The following is an 18,815-nucleotide window of genomic DNA, read 5'->3' as shown; positions in this document are numbered from 1 at the left end:
GTAATTTCACATAAAGAGAAAAGCATAACAGTCTTCTCTTTTTGGATTAGTGCTGGGAAATAAAGATAATTTAAGTAATCCATATTCCTATTCTGCGTATTAGGAATAGTAAGTTTAAGTAAGTAATTTGTAATTGTGTGCTAAGAAAGGGTTAAAACTTCAGTTTGGCTTCATGTTAAGAAAGGTACCTGCAAGTCTGTAGGTTTAGTTTCACTTCAAATTTTGCCTGCATTGCAATGGTTTTATGACGTAAAAGCAATCACTGGGGTTTAAAGGAAACTAAGCTGTTGCTTAGCAACCAGAAATTCGCAGCGAAAAGCAGAAACAGTTGAGTGTCAGTTTGGAACCAGGCAACCCAGAGTCAAGAGAATTCCACAGAAACTGCTAGAACAGGCAGGATAATGCACAGGGACAGAAAACCAGTCCCAAGCTAAAGAATAGAAAGTCCCAGAAACTAGGGAATGGAATAGAGGAAAGTCCCAAGGAGACTGTGGAGTCAAAGACAGTTAAAGTAAGGAGCAGAAAGAGGCTCCCAGTTAAAGACAGGGCTGCAAGGTACAGACCTGGAGATGTCGGCTCGCAAGAAGCAAGACATCCAAGGTGAGTCTAAGGTCGATGACACCTTAATACAGCCTGTAAAGTAGTGGTCTTCTGTTGGTGTGGCTGAATGATTGTGTGGAAGCTTGAATAGATGTGGCAATCCAGAGCAGAGGGATACTGAAAGGAGAGATTGGATGTGGATCTGGCATCTAAGAAAAAGTGTTGTGTTGGAGAAGGTTCCAAAGTGTGTTCTTTGAGAGTGGAGTTTGGAAACCCTTGTGTGAAAGCCAAAATTCCAGTGAGACCAGTTGGCTGACAATGTGATAAGCATCTCGGGGGATTTGATGAGGCATCAACAGAAGTTGTATTGGGTGGCATCCTACACTTGTTTTCAGAGTTTTCTTTTATTCATTCATGGGACAGGTGCATCACTAGCTGGCCATCATTTACTGCCCATCCCTAGTTGCCCGAAGGCAGCTGAGAGTCAACCACACCTGAAGTTACATGTCGGCCAGACCAGGTAAGGACGGCAGATTTCCTTCCCTGAAGGATATTAGTGAACCAGATGGATTTTTCTGACAATCGACACTGGTTTCACGGTCATCAGTAGATTCTTAATTCCAGATATTTTTTATTGAAATCAAATTCCACCACCTGCCGTGGCTGAATTCGAACCCGGTTCTCCAGATTATTAGCTGAGTTTCTGGATTAATAGACTAGGGATAATACCACTAGGCCATTGCCTCCCGAGTGTGGGGTATCTGACCATAGTCATAGCAGAGCTAACCACCGTGCCACCTGATTGCAGTAAACTGTAGGATAAATATTTGATGGAACCAAATGAGTAAATGAATCTAAAGATAAATGTATATCTGGCCATCATAGTTTTACAAAGAACTTACAGCACAAAAACAGTCAACTCGCTCAGAGTAGCCTATGCTGCTCCTCCTGACAAGCCTCCTTTCACCTTATTCCATCTGGCCCTATCAGTAGATCCTTCTATTCATTTCTTCCTTATGTACTTTTCCAGTTTCCACTTAAATCCATCTCAGCCATTTGCCTTGATTGTCCAATGTGGTAGCAAGTTCCACATTAAAACCACTCTCAGTAATGAATTAGGATAGAATAAAATAGATTAGACCGTATCAGAGAGAAAACAGGAAAGATTGTCATGAGAATAGGCGACATTTTATCAGAGACAGAAAGAGGAGAGACACTAATCAAGGGGAATATAGGCTAGAATGTGTGAGAAGTACCTGTTATGTCAGGGGCAGAGACAGAGGGTGACCCAATACAATGCAAACCGGTTTCATATCAGACTCTTTGCTTCTGTCTCAGTTTCCCAGTGTTTCTTTTATGTCCCATGAGGTTATCTGATGGAAGCTTACCTCACAATGAAGTCTGAGTGTGCTTCCTGCATGATCTGCTTTTCCGATCGTATGTGCTCCTGTTGCCGGGTATCCACTATGTGACGCTTTTTCAGGATCTTCATTGCAAACGTTTTGGATTCCTCACTTTTTAATTGGACCTTTAAAAGAATAGACAAAGGAAGCGTTTGACTTGCACTTTAAAGTTAAAGTTGATTTATTAGTGTCATAAGTAGGCTTACATTAACACTGCAATGAAGTTACTGTGAAAATTCCCTAGTGGCCACACTCCGACGCCTGTCCGGGTACACTGAGGGAGAATTTAGCATGGCCAATGCACCTAACCAGCACGTCTTTCAGATTGTGAGAGGAAACCCACACAGACACGGGGAGAATGTGCAGACTCCGCACAGACAGTGACCCAAGCCGGGACTCGAACCCAGGTGCTGTGAGGCAGCAGTGCTAACCACTCTGCCACCCTTCAAAAATGCCTCAGCTTCCTTTCCTCAGAGTCCCAATATTCTGGAATTTCATTTGTTCCTCTTCATCGCAAACAGCATGTCGACAGTGTGTACTCTCCTTACTCCACAAACAAAACTTCCATGTAGAAGTAATCTCAAATCAGTGAAAACGGAGTTAAGCTCAAGAGAGTCTGATATTTCTATCCAGCAGAGTTAAAGTTTAAAGTTGTCCAGCATTCCTAGACTTCGCACAAACAGTGACCCAAGACCCAAGCTGGGAATCGAACTCTGGCCCTGCCACTGAGAGAGTTTTAACAACACCAGGTAAAACTCTTACTGTGTTTACCCCTGTCCAACGCCGGCATCTCCACATCATGCCTGCCACTGTGAGGCAGCACTGCTAACCTCTGTGCCAAAATGCCGCCCTATTCCACCTTGGGATGCTATCAGATTAAAGGCCCTATTTGAATGCAAATTGTTGTTGTTATGAAAGCCACAAATGCCATGGGGGATTAGCAATAGATCCACCCATGGGCTTTGTGGAGTATGAGCTGCCTTATTTAGCGAGTGAAAGCTTGCCCAATGGGAAACAGCCATTGTAAAGCCTGTGACCTTACCCAGAGCGGGGTTGTAGGTTGTGAAGGGAAGACTACCTGACTGTAAGCTACGGGTGTGGCCTTTTCCTTTGGTTCACAATAAAGCGTTGGTGACAGGAAAGTGGTATTTAGCTGAATTTCTACAGTTGTTACACCTATAATTAACAATCCCAGTCATATAACAAAGATTGCCGCTAACTCGGCTTTATTCAAAATGTGGCTTCTTCAGCTAAACTGCCAGATTGCCTTTCCTTGTATTTGTGTTTTACTTGTTATAACAACTGATTAATTAAACACTGATAATATATTGCCATTAATATTAAAACATCCACATTTCAGTTCCCCATGTTTAATTAAAATATAGACTGTTAAAGTGAATTGGCAAGAGTCATTAATACTTCAATGTCGAGTGTTATTACACTTTCAGTCACGATGGACACTAGAGGTTTATTTTCAGCTTACAACCAGCCCGTGGAATGGAGCCATACTGCGTGGAGTCCATGGGACATACTGCTTGAAGAATGACAGCTGCTTGGAATGATTATAAAGCAACAATCTTGCCTCAGGATATCGATGAGAATTTCTAAAGCTTTCAGCTTTGCTCTCGCTGCTTGTTAGATCATCTGAACCCGTCAAATATCCAAGGACTTCGAAACTTTCAGGATTCATTATTTCAAATTAAAATATAAAAGGGGAAATTATTTCACAGGTCAGGGGGTTTCCCTCTAGAGGTTAAGGCTCCCTCCCTAAGTCCCTCTTACTTCTCTGGCTTTCTCCTTTATAATATTTAAAATCTTCCTCTTTTTCCAAGCTTTTGATCACCTGCATCAATTCCTTACGTGGCTTGGTAGCAAATTCTGTTTGATAATGTTGCACCTTGAGATGTTTTATGATAAGAAGTTTAACAACACCAGGGTAAAGTCCAACAGGTTTATTTGGTAGCAAATGCCAGTAGCTTTCGGAGCGCTGCCCCTTCGTCAGGTGGAGTGGAGAAATGCTCACAAACAGGCCCGACTGAGACACAAACTCAATTTACAGAATAATGATTGGAATGTAGTCTTTACAGACAATCAAGTCTTAAAGGTATAAACAATGTGAGTGGAGAGAGCATTAAGCACAGATTAAAGAGATGTGTATTGTCTCCAGACAGGACAGCCAGTGAGATTCTGCAAGTCCAGGCAAGCTGTGGGGGTTACAGATAGTGTGACATGAACCCAAGATCCCGTTTGAGGCAGTCCTCATGTGTGCGGAACTTGGCTATCAGTTTCTGCTCAGCGACTGTGCGCTGTCGTGTGTCGTGAAGGCCACCTTGGAGAACGCTTACGCAACAGACACTTCCAGACGCTGAAAGATGCCCTCATAAGAACAGGATATGGCGCTCAACTCATCGATCGACAGTTCCAACGCGCCACAGCGAAAAACCGCACCAACCTCCTCAGAAGACAAACACGGGACACGGTGGACAGAGTACCCTTCATCGTCCAGTACTTCCCCGGAGCGGAGACGCTACGGCATCTCCTCCGGAGCCTTCAACATGTCATTGATGAAGACGAACATCTCGCCAAGGCCATCCCCACACCCCCACTTCTTGCCTTCAAACAACCACACAACCTCAAACAGACCATTGTCCGCAGCAAACTACCAGCCTTCAGGAGTACAGTGACCACGACACCACATTACCCTGCCACAGCAACCTCTGCAAGATGTGCTGAATCATCGACACAGATGCCATCATCTCACGTGAGAACACCATCCACCACGTACACGGTACATACTCTTGCAACTCGGCCAACGTTGTCTACCTGATATGCTGCAGGGAAGGATGCCCCGAGGCATGGTACATTGGGGAAACCATGCAGACGCTGCGACAACGGATGAATGAACACTGCTCGACAATCACCAGGCAAGACTGTTTTCTTCCTGTTGGGGAGCACTTAAGCAGTCACGGGCATTCGGCCTCTGATCTTCGCGTAAGCGTTCTCCAAGGCGGCCTTCACAACACACGACAGCGCAGAGTCGCTGAGCAGAAACTGATAGCCAAGTTCCGCACACATGAGGATGACCTCAACCAGTATCTTGGGTTCATGTCATACTATCTGTAACCCCCACAGCTTGCCTGGACTTGCAGAATCTCACTGGCTGTCCTGTCTGGAGACAATACATATCAGCTGCACAGATTTAAGGTGCTGGGGAGTAGGTACAGAGGAGATGTCAGGGGGAAGTTTTTCACTCAGAGGGTGGTGGGTGAGTGGAATCGGCTACCGTCAGTGGTGGTGGAGGCAAACTCGGTAGGGTCTTTCAAGAGACTTCTGGATGAGTACGTGGGACTTAATAGGATTGAGGGTTATAGGTAAGCCTATATATAAGCCTATGTAGGTAGGGACATGACCGGCGCAACTTGTGGGCCGAAGGGCCTGTTTGTGCTGTATTTTTTCTATGTTTTATGTTCTATCTCTTTAACCTGTGCTTAATGCTCTCTCCACTCACATTGTTTGTACCTTTCAGACTTGATTATCTGTAAAGACTGCATTCTAATCATTATTCTGTAAATTGAGTTTGTGTCTCTGTATGCCCTGTTTGTGAGCATTTCTCCACTCCACCTGACGAAGGGGCAGCGCTCCGAAAGCTAGTGGCATTTGCTACCAAATAAACCTGTTGGACTTTACCCTGGTGTTGTTAAACTTCTTACTGTGTTTACCCCAGTCCAACGCCGGCATCTCCACATCATGCTTTATGATGTCAGAGGTATGTCAATTTGATGCCACAGATTAAAACACAATTACAATTTCCCTCTTCAAGATCACACCTCAGAAGCAACACCTCATCCTCATTGCGTGACTTTACCTGGCAAACATCAAGCTTTGTCATGACATATATTTTGTTCTTGGCGATTCTTGTACAGATTTCATAGAATCCCCACTGTACAGAAGGAGGCCATTCGGCCCATCGAGTCTGCACTGACCACAATCCCACCCAGGCCCCACTCCCGCAACCCCACATATTTATCCTAGCTAGTTCCCGGACACTAGGGTCAATTTACCATGGCCAATCAACCTAATCTGCACATTGTTGGACTGTGGGAGGAAACCGGAGCACCTGAAGGAAACCCATGCAGACACGGGGAGAATGTGCAAACTCCACACAGATCCGAGGCCGGAATCAAACCCGGGTTCTTGGCGCTGTGAGGCAGCAGTGCTAACCACTGTGCCACCGTGCCGTCCATTTCCAAAACTGTCTTTTCATTTATGGCTGAAATAATGTCTAGCTCACAGGTTCTAATTACAAGTGTTAAACAGTCACAGCAGTTCTAATTGATGGTTATTCAGAAAATAATTTCCGTGTAAATCTTTCCCTGACTAAGTTTGACTTGTGTAATGTGTTTACTTTCTCGTTATAAAGAATGCCAAATGTCTTCTTTAATCTATCCAGCCCATGAAACAATCTGTGTTCTTGTTCAATTGCTGCGGGCACTCAGAGAAATGTATTAATTTGTTGGCGTTTAAACGTCTTTTTAAACTAATTCTCCTCCGTGACTTTGCTTTGTCTTAATTCCTATGCTTTGTGCTCAGTTTTTCCTTCCTTTTAGTTTCTATAATCCTCTATGATTTCCATACCTCTCTTCAGCAAGAGCAGATAGACACCAATAGGAAAAGACCATTCAGCCAATCCATGTAAAATTTGGATCAGATAAGAGCCCATGGTGTTGGAAGTGGTATGTTGGCATGGATGGTGAATTGGCCAATGGGCAGGACACAGCGGGTGGGGATAAGGGACACTTGTTCAGGTTGGTGACCTGTAACCAGTAGGGTCCCACAGGGATCAGTGCTGAGACCGCAACTGTTTACAATATATATGAATGACTTGGAGAAAGGAAACGAGTGTACTGTAGTCAAATTTGCAGATGACACAGAATAGTTGGAAAGGAAAGTTGCGAGAGGGATGCGAACAGTTTACAAAGAGGTATTGATAGGCAGAGGAGATTTACCAGGATGCTGCCTGGTTTGGAGGGTAGGTCTTATGAGGAAAGGTTGAGGGAGCTAGGGCTGTTCTCTCTGGAGCGGAGGAGGCTGAGGGGAGACTTAATAGAGGTTTATAAAATGATGAAGGGGATAGATAGAGTGAACGTTCAAAGACTATTTCCTCGGGTGGATGGAGCTATTACAAGGGGGCATAACTATAGGGTTCGTGGTGGGAGATACAGGAAGGATATCAGAGGTAGGTTCTTTACGCAGAGAGTGGTTGGGGTGTGGAATGGACTGCCTGCTGTGATAGTGGAGTCAGACACTTTAGGAACATTTAAGCGGTTATTGGATAGGCACATGGAGCACACCAGGATGATAGGGAGTGGGATAGCTTGATCTTGGTTTCAGATAAAGGTCGGCACAACATCGTGGGCCGGAGGGCCTGTTCTGTGCTGTACTGTTCTATGTTCTATGTTAAATAAGTGGGCAAAAATTTGACAGATGGAGTATAATGCTGGAATCTGAAACAAAAACAGGAAACTCTGGAGAAACTCAGCAGGTCTGACAGCATCGCCGGAGAGAGAATATAACCAAGTAAAAATTTGACAGATGGAGTATAATGTGTGAAGTTGTTAATTTTGGAAGGGAGAACAAAAGAACAGAACATTATTTAAATGGAAAAAAACTGCAGAAAGCTGCATCACAAAGGGACTTGGGGCAGGGGGGGGATTGTGCACAAAACGCAGAATGGTAGCAACAAGTGCAGCAGGGAATCAGGAAGGCGAATGGAATGTTGGCCCTTATTTCAACAAGGGTTGGAGTATAAGAACATGGAAGTCTTGCTGCAACTGTACAAGGTACTGGTGAGACCACATCTGGAGTACTGAGAGCAGTTTTGGTCCCCTTATTTGAGGAAAGATGTTGGCTGGAATTCTCTGGCAGTTAATGGCCCATCACTGCTGCCAGTGAGAACGGAGAATTTGGCGTTCAGCCAAATCTCCATTCACAGAAGCAGGAGCAGAGAATCCCAGCTGTGGCAAGGTTGGAGATCCAGCCCATTATTTCATTGGAGGCAGTTTAGAGAAGGTTCACTAGGATGATCCCCGGTAAGGAAGGATTGTCTTATGAGTAAAAATTAAACAGTTTGGGACTCTACTCATTGGATTTTAGAAGAATGAGAGGTAATCTCATTAAAACATAGGGGTTTGACAGGGTAAATGCTGAGAGGATGTTTCCCCTCATGGGAGAATCTAGGAGCAGAGGACATAATCTCAGAATAAAGGGGGGCCAATTTAAGATTGAGATGAGGAGGAATTTCTTCGCTCAGAAGGTTGAGTGTCTTTGGAACTCTTTGCCACAGAGAGCTGTGGGGGCGGAGACTTCTTGTATTTTTAAGGTGGAGATAGATTGATTTTTGATCGGTAAAGGAATGGAAGGTTATGGGGAAAGGACAGGAAAGTGGACATGAGGAATGCTGGCTCAGCCATGATCCTACTGATCACGCTGAGGTAGAACACGCTCGAGGGGCTGAATGGCCTACTCCTGTTCCTATTTCTTGTGGTCTTATAGTTTTACAGCCATCATTTCCCTCTGTTAATCTCACTTCCAGTTTGTATATTTTTTATCATCCTTGTTTGGTGGCAATCTACGTTTTCTGTATTATTTTCTTTCTGACTTACATTCGCATAATATGATAAAGATAAAATGCTGCAGATGCTGGAATCTGAAACAAAAACAGGAAACTCTGGAGAAACTCAGCAGGTCTGACAGCATCGCCGGAGAGAGAATATAACCAAGTACAGGCATCCAGACGCAAAACATTGGCTCTATTCTCTCTCCACAGGTGCTGTCAGACCTGCTGAGTTTCTCCAGCATTTTCTGTTTTCATTGGCCTTTATAAATCAAAGTATTGAGTATAAGAGTTGGAATGTTATGGTGAGGTTGTATAAGACATTGGTGAGGCCGAATTTAGAGTATTGTGTGCAGTTTTGGTCACCTAATTGCAGGAAGGATATTAATAAGGTTGAAAGAGTGCAGAGAAGGTTTATGAGGATGCTGCCGGGACTTGAGAAACTGAGTTACAGAGAAAGGTTGAATAGGTTAGGACTTTATTCCCTGGACCGTAGAAGAATGAGGGGAGATTTGATAGAGGTGTATAAAATTATGATGGGTATAGATAGAGTGAATGCAAGCAGGCTTTTTCCACTGAGGCTAGGGGAGAAAAAAACTAGAGGACATGGGTTAAGGGCGAAGGGGGAAAAGTTTAAAGGGAATATTCGGGGGGGCTTCTTCACACAGAGAGTGGTAGGAGTGTGGAATGAGCTGCCAGATGAAGTGGTGAACGCGGGCTCACTTTTAACATTTAAGAAAAACTTGGACAGGTACATGGATGAGAGGGGTGTGGAGAGATATGGCCCAGGTGCAGGTCAATGGGACTAGGCAGAAAAATGGTTCGGCACAGCCAAGAAGGGCCAAAAGGCCTGTTTCTGAGCTGTAATGTTCTGTGGTTCTATTCACATAATATATCTTTGTTGCCTATTTCATGCTTTCTTCCCTAATATAAAAATGCAACCTTTTCCGTCCTACGTTGCAGCTCTTCCATTGCCACATTTCCTACTTGTTCCTCTAATTTTTGGCTATTTTAATGCTGCAACCTCCCATATCCGTTTCTCTCTTCAGCTCCCTGCAGAATCCAAGCAAAACGATCGTTCTCTTCTTCAGCTGATGCTCAATAACTGCCGTTCCCCATCTCCAGATGAAACTAAGTGCTGAATCAGGAGATCAGGGAACCATTAAGCAAGAGATCTATGGATTAGCAGCTTAGCAACTGAGCAGTGAAAGTAGGGAATTGCGAGTAATGTGTTGGAGATCCGTACACAGTTAACCAAAATCCAATCTGCTTCTTATTTTGATGATGCGGCTCCTGCGTAGAATTTTCACCATTAATTTTTATTTTTCAGTCTCAGGATGTGGGCTTAGCCAACATTTATCGTACATCGCTATTTCCCCTGCTTTGATACAAATGTGTGGCTTTCCAGGCCACTTCAGAAGAGTGTTAAAAGACAACCACAGTGGTGTGGGACTGAGTCACATCGGCCAGACTGAGTTAGATCAAACCCTAAAGGTCACTGGTAAACCAGTTTGGTTTTTGTTTCAACAATCCAATTGCTTCTTGGGCACTACTGAATTGTTTTGAAGTGAATACAGATTTACAAATTGCCACAGTGGGATTTGAACTCACTCCCTGAATGATTAGTCCAGGAGCAAAACCATTACCCTACTGTACCCAGACCGAGAAATAACAGAAATGCCTGACCTCTGATCAAAAATCTGACCACACTGATCAAGTGGATCAGGTTAGCTATATTCTGTATCCTCTCCTTCCTTCTCCCCTTTGTACTGCATGAACGTTATGTTTTGTCTGTACAGTACGCAAGAAACAATTTTCACTGTGTCTCAATACATGTGACAATAATAAATCAAATCAAACCATAGACTTACAGGTATAATCAGCATGGATTGGAGACATTGGAGATAAACCAGTTCAGAATAACATGCAAATAAAAACAACATGATGCTGTTTGCATAACGACTTCAGGGTTATTAAGATACCTGAGCTTTTGATACTAGTGAATATTGTTATAACAGATGGTAGTTCTGGATTGAAAATCTCCAGGTCACTATCATTGTGATAAATGATTGCTCACAGACTGTGCTGTTGTAAGTGTTCCATATTTAAAGCCATAAACACATTCTATTGGAAAGCATTCTGGATTAAGTGAGCCAGCATTAGCCAGCCAACCTGCTGTTTACAGCTTCGTGGGTGTCAGGTGGCACAATGGTTAGCACTGCTGCCTCATAGCGCTAGGGACCCTGGTTCAATTCCGGCCTTGGGTGACTGTGTGGAGTTTGCACATTCTCCCTGTGTCTGCGTGGGTTTCCTCCAGGTTTTCTCTGGTTTCTTCCCACATTCCAAAAATGTGCGGGTTAGGTAGATTGGCCATGCTAAATTAACCCTTACTGTCAGGGGGATTAGCAAGTTACGGGGATGGGGCCTGGGTGGGATTGGTGTCAGTGCAGGCTCGATGGGCCGAATAGCCTCCTTCTGCACTGTAGGGATTCTGATTCATCAGCTTTCCATTTCAGAGGACAAGGTGGCAGCAACACTTGGAGTGATGCAATAAGTCGCCACTATTAATATGGGCTGTGTCCTCTGCTGGCTGGTAGCTTTAGCTGTTAGGTCATTCACGTGAGTGTCAGAAAATGAGATAGCTGCTATTTTTGAGCTTCTCTGCACCTAATAAGTGCCCCTAAAATTGGCACAAATGAGGTAATAAAATTGACTGTGTCAAAGATTTGGAGGAGCCATGGCAACTCAGGTAAACTGTGGTCTTGTCAAATGCATGGGTCCGTTCACCAGCTGCTCAACACTGGGCTAGGGGAATGTGGGGGAAGTGTGGGGTGGGAGGGAGGGAGGGAGGGAAGTGGCAAAGTTACAAGGTCAACCAAGGTCACTGACTTCCTGACCGAAAGAAATGATAACGCGGGGGTCAATTTTCCAATAATGCCTCTGGTTGAGCATGAGTTGGCAATGTGGATTTAGTACAATCCCATCATGTTTGTTTCTGTACAGCCAGCTACCTTCCAATAATAAGGTCCCAGTACTTATTGGGCCTGGCATTGGGAGTTTATGCTGGATCTCAGTTCCTTTTATATTGCCAAGGGATATCGTGGGGATGTTTGGGAATGGACATAGAGGAATTACACTCTCAGAAACAGTCCCAGCTTCTATTTCCCATGCCGTAGGGAAAATATAGCCCTAAATCCTTGGCCTGAATTTTTTTTTTAAGTTTAGTAGTCACAAGTAAGGCTTACCTTAACACTGTAATGAAGTTACTGTGAAATCCCCCTAGTCGTCACACTCCAGCGCCTGTTCGGGTCAATGCACCTAACCAGCACATCTTTCAGAATGTGGGAGGAAACCGGAGCACCCGGAGGAAACGCACACAGGCACGGGGAAAAGGTGCAAACTCCGCACAGACAGTGACCCAAGCCAGGAATTGAACCCGGGTCCCTGGCGTTGTGAGGCAGCAGTGCTAACCACTGTGCCGAATTTTTGCCTCGGCATGTGTGTGTGCGGTAAGTGGGCCTGGAGGCGGATATGAACTCAGTTCCAGCCTACGACCAGCAGCCGACAGCAATCATGCACTGGTTGTCCGATTAACAATCGGCCTGTGGGAAACTGGCTTTTGGAGTGGGTCAATGCTGCCAACCGGAATGGGTGAGGTAGGGGAGGGTTGTCAGAACAAGGCCCGTGCCTTGATTGAATCAGCTGCAGGCGGGTGGGGGGGGGGGGGGGGGGGGGTGGTATTGTGGACATGGAAATTTAACAATTTCCCTTCAAGGTTGCAAGACAGGGGGAACGTGGCCAAGGAATAATGGAAATGTCGTCTGGAGCTGCAAGCCATCTAAGATGGCATGCAGCCAAAAATCCCCCCACTTCTCCGATGACTGCTTGCAGGTATTCAATCAGTTTTAGTTCATTTATTACTGTCACAAGTAGGTTTACATTAACACTGCAACGAAGTTATTGTGAAAATCCCCTAGTCGTCACACTCCGGTGCCTGTTCAGGTACACAGAGGGAGAATCTAGCATGGCCAATGCACCTAACCAGCACGTCTTTCAGACTGTGGGAGGAAATCGGAACACCCGGAGGAAACCCATGCAGACACGGGGGGAACGTGCAAACTCCGCACAGACAGTGACTCAAGCTGGGAATCAAACCCGGGTCTCTGGCGCTGTGAGGCAGCAGTGCTAACCACCATGCTGCCCTCAATCAGGCAGAGTAATTGCTGAGAAACACTGCTCCCTTGGCAAGAGGAGGCCTCCACATCTGACCAAGGAGAGTTTGACTGAAGTAGCAGCACATCAGCAGCTGGGGAGGGGAAGGGGGAGGGGAGGGGTCCGCGGGAGGGGGGGTGGGGGGGTGAAACAGGACCTGGATGCAATGCTGGGAGAGGGTGTCCACTCTGCTAAGCTGAGAAATGAAACTCCTTTTCACCTGACATCACTGTCTATGTCAGGCTTGCAGTTTGTGGTGCTTAAGGGTGTAAAGCTGTGAGCTAAAGTCAGCACATCTTCCTGTGCCTCAGAAGGCTACCTGGGACAAGACAGGATGGCAGCCATGGCTAGAAGGGGGTGCTCATGTAATGTCCTAGGCATTAAAACCAGCAGTACTGGGGCGGAGGGTGCAACCTCTGGCATACTGAGGAGCGACTCATGAATGCATTCTTGTCTTCACAGGAGAAAAGGAAGATCAGTGACCTAGAGGGAAACAATACTGGTGGGGAGTGCCAAATCTTGCAGTGCTAACTCTGATCAAGGAGGACATTTTGGACTGTGTGTGTGTGTGTGTGTGTGTGTGTGTGTGGTGGTGGTGGTGGGGGGGGGGGGGGGGGGGGGGGGGTGCGGGGGCGGGCGGGGGGTGGGGGGGGTGGGGGGGGGGGTTTGGCATGGAGTGAGATCCACTGGTCGTGGAGATGCTGATGTTTTGGAGGAAGGTGATAGGCTGCCGGGTGACATTCACTCATCCATTATAGTAAATGTCCCAGGGCACTTCAGATAAGAGAACCAACTGTGTGGAAGGGAACCCGTCATAAGCATGAGTAGGTATAACATTAAGGTGGTGACCAAAGATTTGCTGAAGGCAGTAGATTTTGAAGTTGGGATTGGGATGTAGCAAAGTGGAAGGGTTTAATAAGAACTTTCAGAATGTAGTATGAAAACAGCTAAAGACCTTAAAGGTTGCAAAGGGGAATGAAGTAGGCTAGAGTAAGAAGGGCAAGAAACATGAAATGGAGGATGGAGAAAATAATAGGACTTATGATACACCAACGTCCAGGATTTAATGGTCTGTACGCTACAGCATTAAAATAAATAGGTGAAAAGGGTAGATACATTCATCGCCATTTTGTAAGGCATTAGTAACTTTCAATTGTAACTATTATTTAAGGAGAGAGGAACATTTTTTGTGTGCATGCCAGCTTTTTGGATATCTCTCATCGGTGCATGGATTGGTTACAATTAGCTCTTTGAAAGACTGACAGATGGGCTAAGTGTGGTATAACAGAATAATCTTCGGCATAAAAACTCCATTAAACAAGTTACTGATATTTTCAAATGCCCACCGACTTCATCTTCTTAAGTACTGTACTCAATGACTTTCAAGACCATTAATGTTCATGATTAAAAGCTTTACATCCAGTGCATGCCCTTGGGTATAAAAAAAAATCATACCAGCAAGGTGCCGAATGATTTAAAAATCCTGACAGATTCAGATTGAATATGAATGCCAAATGATCAGTGTTCAGTGAACAAGGTTAATGGGGTCAAATATGACGAATGATATTTTCACATTCCACAAGCGGGAAACTGAAAGCACTTTGTGTCAATGCTAGACATTGAGTGAGCAGGCAAAAATCTGACAGATGGAGTATAATGTAGGAAAATGTGAAATTAGTCACTTTGGCAGGAAGAACAAAAAGCTGAGTATCATTTAAATGGAGAATGGCTGAAGAATTCCAAGGTGCAGAGTGTTCTCGGTGTTTTAGTGTGAGAGTCACAAAATGTTAGTGTGCAGATACAGCAAGTAATTAAGAAGGCTAATGGAATGCTATCTTTTCTTCCGAGAGAGATTGAACATAAAAAAAAAGGACGCTTTATAGAACCTTAGTTAGGCCTCACTTGGAATATGGTGTTCAACTCTGGTCGCCACACTACCAAAAGGATGTGGAGGCTTTGGAGAGGGTATAGAAAAGATTTACCAGGATGTTGCCTGGCATGGAGGGCATTAGCTATGAGGAGAAGGTTGGAGAAACTTGGCTTGTTCTCACTGGAGCGACGGAGGTTGAGGGGCGACCTGATAGAAGTCTACAAGATTATGAGAAGCATGGACAGAGTGGATAGTCAGAAGCTTTTTCCCAGGGTGGAAGAGTCAATTACTAGGGGGCATAGGTTTAAGGTGCGGAGGGCAAGTTTTAAAAGAGATGGATGAGGCAGATTTTTTACACAGAGAATGGTGGGTGCCTGGAACCCGTTGCCGGTGGAGGTAGTGGAAACGGATACGGTAGTGACTCTTAAGGGGCGTCTTGACAAGTACATGAATGAGATGGGACTGGAGGGATATGGTCCCTGGAAGCGTCGGGGGTTTTAGTTAAGTCGGGCAGCATGGTCGGTGCAGGCTTGGAGGGCCGAAGGGCCTGTTCCTGTGCTGTAATTTTCTTTGTTCTTTGATGTTATGCTTCAGTTATACAGGGTATTGGCGAGACCGCACTTCCAATATTGTGTGCAGTTTTGGTCTCCTTATTGAAGGAAGGATGTAAATGCTTTAGAGACAGTTCAGAGGAGGTTAACTAAATTGATACCTCTTGTGAGGAAAGATTAAACAGACGGAGGTTGTTTCCACTGGAGTTTAGAAGGGTGAGGGGTGACTTGTTTGAAGTATATATGACCCGGAATGTTCTTGACAAGATGGGCGTGGAAATGATGTTTCCTCTGGTGAGTGAGTCCAGAATTGGGGCAGATGTTTTAAAATTAGGGGTCACCCTTTTAGGACAGGGACGAAGATTTTTTTTTTCTTGGGGAGTTGTGTGATTTTGGAACTCTCTGCTTTAGAAGGCAGTGGAGGTGGGGTCATTGAATATTTTTAAGGTGGGGGTAGACTCTTGTTAGGTGAGGGAATCAAAAGTTATCGGGGATGATTAACTTGAAACACAGTCAGATCAGCACAATCTTATCAAATGGTGGATGGAGCAGGTTAGTGGGGCTGCTCCTATTTGTATGTTTGTAGATATTCCATGCATATCAAATACAAACACCCAAAGTGACTGTGAAGTGGAGTGAGACTCCTTCCTCTGCATCAGTTTGCAATAGAACAGAGACTAAAATTGCATTCATTATTGGGGTGGGCAATTGCAGCAATTAAATATATAACACAAGTATGATACAAACATGTAATACATTTTATTGAGCTCTTCAGGCCATTTTTAATCCAGTTCCCACAGCACTTGGTTGTTCTGCACCTTCCTTCCCTTTCATAATTCCAAAGCCCACCTTATTTGCTCCAATGCCCAGTCTATATCCCAAAACGTCTGTGAGGAGTACAATAGGAAGGCAACTAGTTGAATTAAAGATCAGATCAACCAGCTTTTGGCAAAAACCATCAAGGAAAGTATCTATGTGAACCAGAATAGACATCTTAACCATATGCCTTTTGTCATTGAGATACTTCCATTAATGGGTATGAGATTAAAAACTTCTATTTGGTGTCTAGTGCTCATCCATATCAATGTGCAATCTCAAACCACCCAGAAATGAATGCTTATTCAATGGCACCACAAGGTACATGCAGCATCAATGGAAAAAAATCTTACATAAAGTACAATAAACTATTAAAGAACAAAGACAGTCTTTGAATATTCAGTTATAAATTTCAATTAATGAAATTAATTAAGGAAACTCCAGTGCATTTCTATTTTTATTTCGATGGTAAAAGGACAGACAGTAGGCTTTCAACTTGCTGCCTGAATGTAAGACTGGCTGCAGATCATTCTGGAAAGCATTCTATTGCATTTATGTTTCTACAATAGATCGTGAAACCAGCTTTATGCATGGGCGATAAAATAAAAACACAGCTCAAAAAGAGAGGGTGGGCAAAATGGAATATTTCAATGTCTTACTGAAAATGTACTAGTGCTGTGTTTTTATTGTGCTTCTGATACTGACTGCTTTGAAGCGGTGGTGGTAGTCTTTGTGCCACAGGAATGGCTCAACAATTCTCTTAACAAGAAGATTTCTGAGCAAAATTGGGAATGTATGGAAATAAGACATTAAAGAGGCCTAGACATCTTAAAAGATGGTCCTTAGCTTGAGAAGTTGGCATCTTCTTAAAATCCTCTATTTTACTTGGATCGGGACAGATGCCAGCACTGGAATAAACAGAATTGAAGGAATTGATCTGCTGCATGTTGATGTTGCATTTCAGGCTGTTTATTACATCTCATTGACTACATGTCACTTGCATCAATAATTGCAGATTATGATCATGTTCTTGCTTTGTTCTTTCCTAACAGCCAAATTATCTGTGATACAGAAACAGGGTGGTTCAGTGCAAGCATCTTAGCTAACAAATAGCCTGAAAGGATGTTATGAGGCGGCGCGGTGGCACAATGGTTAGCACTGCTGTCTCACAGTGGCCAGGGACCCGGGTTCGATTCCTGCCTTGGGCCACTGTCTATGCGGAGTCTGCATGTTTTCCCTGTGCCTGTGCGGGTTTCCTCCGGGTGCTCCGGTTTCCTCCCACAGTCCAAAGACATGTAGGTGCATTGGTCATGCTAATTTCTCCCCCAGTGTACCCGAACAGGCGCCGGAGCATGGCAACTAAGGGATTTTCACAGTAACTTCATTGCAGTGTTAATGTAAACCTACTTGTGACAATAATAAATAAATAACCTTAAACTTAAACATTGAAAACAGTTTGAATGGGGTACGAAATGTAGTAAGCTCTTGGGATTTCTCCATGAGGAGTATTGACTAATAACCTTGCTTGGCATCAAGCTTCAAAAAGAATTTTACATCTTCAAATCACAGATTTAACTCTTCGAATGTGGGTATTTTTTGAGGACAATGTTTCAAAGCTGTGTTTAAAAGTTATGCATGGAGACATACTCTCAATGATCCGCCCTCCTCTATGCCACATGTGATTCAGGTACATCAATCTGTGCGCTCTTGTATTCTTCTAATGCTTCCATCCTTCTCCATTTTGTCTAGTTCGCCCTTCAATTTGTCTTTTACCTGGATGCTGCACTTACATGGTGGATCAATTGACTGACTTGCATTCTCTTGCAAGTGCAATATTGCACCTCCCTTGAAACTGCCAATCCTTTTGAAACACTCTGAGTATTTTGATGTTAGGTTGTGAACTGAGATGGCAAGTGTAGTTTCTGAAGTTAATCTGCCTTGAGGTGCCTGACTTATTCTGTGGATTATGATTATTGAAGTCACGACCTGCCGGGTAGACCTGCAATTTCTGTGTCTTTAGTTTCCATGATGTAGAACATCTGTGACACCCAAAAGAATTGATTGTTCTTGCCCTTCAAGACTATGGATCCTACACACAGAATTAGATGGAAGTTTCACAGTAGTAGGTTCTGTATCTGTGTATACATGTCTTTTAGAATTTGCAGAGGTAGTACGTTGGCATTTGCAACTGTGTCAGTCTCGACAATAACAAATAGTTACCAGCTTTCTTCAGGCAGATAATTTGAATCTTGGCAGAAACATTGGTTGGTCTGATGTTTTCCACAAGATCAATGGTGTGAAACATGGATTCACTGTTCTTCTTCTCATTGTGCACATTATCGTTATTTTCTCATTTGTCAGTCATCTCATGTGTATGTTTCTGATGGGAAACTGAATGGTCATTCTTATTATCCATTGTGTATGATCTGTTTGGACCAGTGCATGGTTCTTTATAGCTGCATCAGTCTTTGCTCTAGTACACTACTGCTGTCAATGGCCCACTTTGCCACATACTTTGTAAAATTAGTGAAAAGCTGAGCATTTCCTTGGTGCCTGCATAAGTCCGCACCTTCCATGTCTTGCTAAGTTTAGATGTTCGAGTGCATTTGTTGTCGACCTGCGAGGATCACTTCTTTGAATAGCTCCTCAATGCTCTACATTTTTGAGTTTGTCTCGCAGATCTTTCTGGAATGCTTCCGTGGGAGTGGAGGCAATCACCAACTCAACAATGCTATCTGCTAACTCTGCTTCTGAAAAATTGCAGCCTGTCCCCTTTCCTCAGATCTGCTGACAAAGTGGTCTATGGATTC

The 18,815-nt window shown here is 44.2% G+C and overlaps 1 protein-coding gene across 2 annotated transcripts in view; it reads right to left on the bottom strand.

Annotated features, from left to right (window-relative positions):
- Nucleotides 1-18,815, bottom strand: part of prkg1b (protein kinase cGMP-dependent 1b) — a 722,012-nt gene that overhangs the window by 37,503 nt on the left and 665,694 nt on the right. For both annotated transcript variants that reach the window (XM_078223608.1, XM_078223609.1), the window contains exon 11: nt 1,929-2,068. In XM_078223608.1, the coding sequence (XP_078079734.1) occupies nt 1,929-2,068 (140 nt within the window). The remainder of the gene's footprint in view (nt 1-1,928; nt 2,069-18,815) is intronic.

The sequence above is a fragment of the Mustelus asterias genome, chromosome 11 (genome assembly GCF_964213995.1).
Source record: "Mustelus asterias chromosome 11, sMusAst1.hap1.1, whole genome shotgun sequence".
NCBI classification, from domain to species: domain Eukaryota; kingdom Metazoa; phylum Chordata; class Chondrichthyes; order Carcharhiniformes; family Triakidae; genus Mustelus; species Mustelus asterias.
Note: the sequence above shows the minus strand (reverse complement) of the source record. Positions and strands in the feature narration are given on the sequence as shown.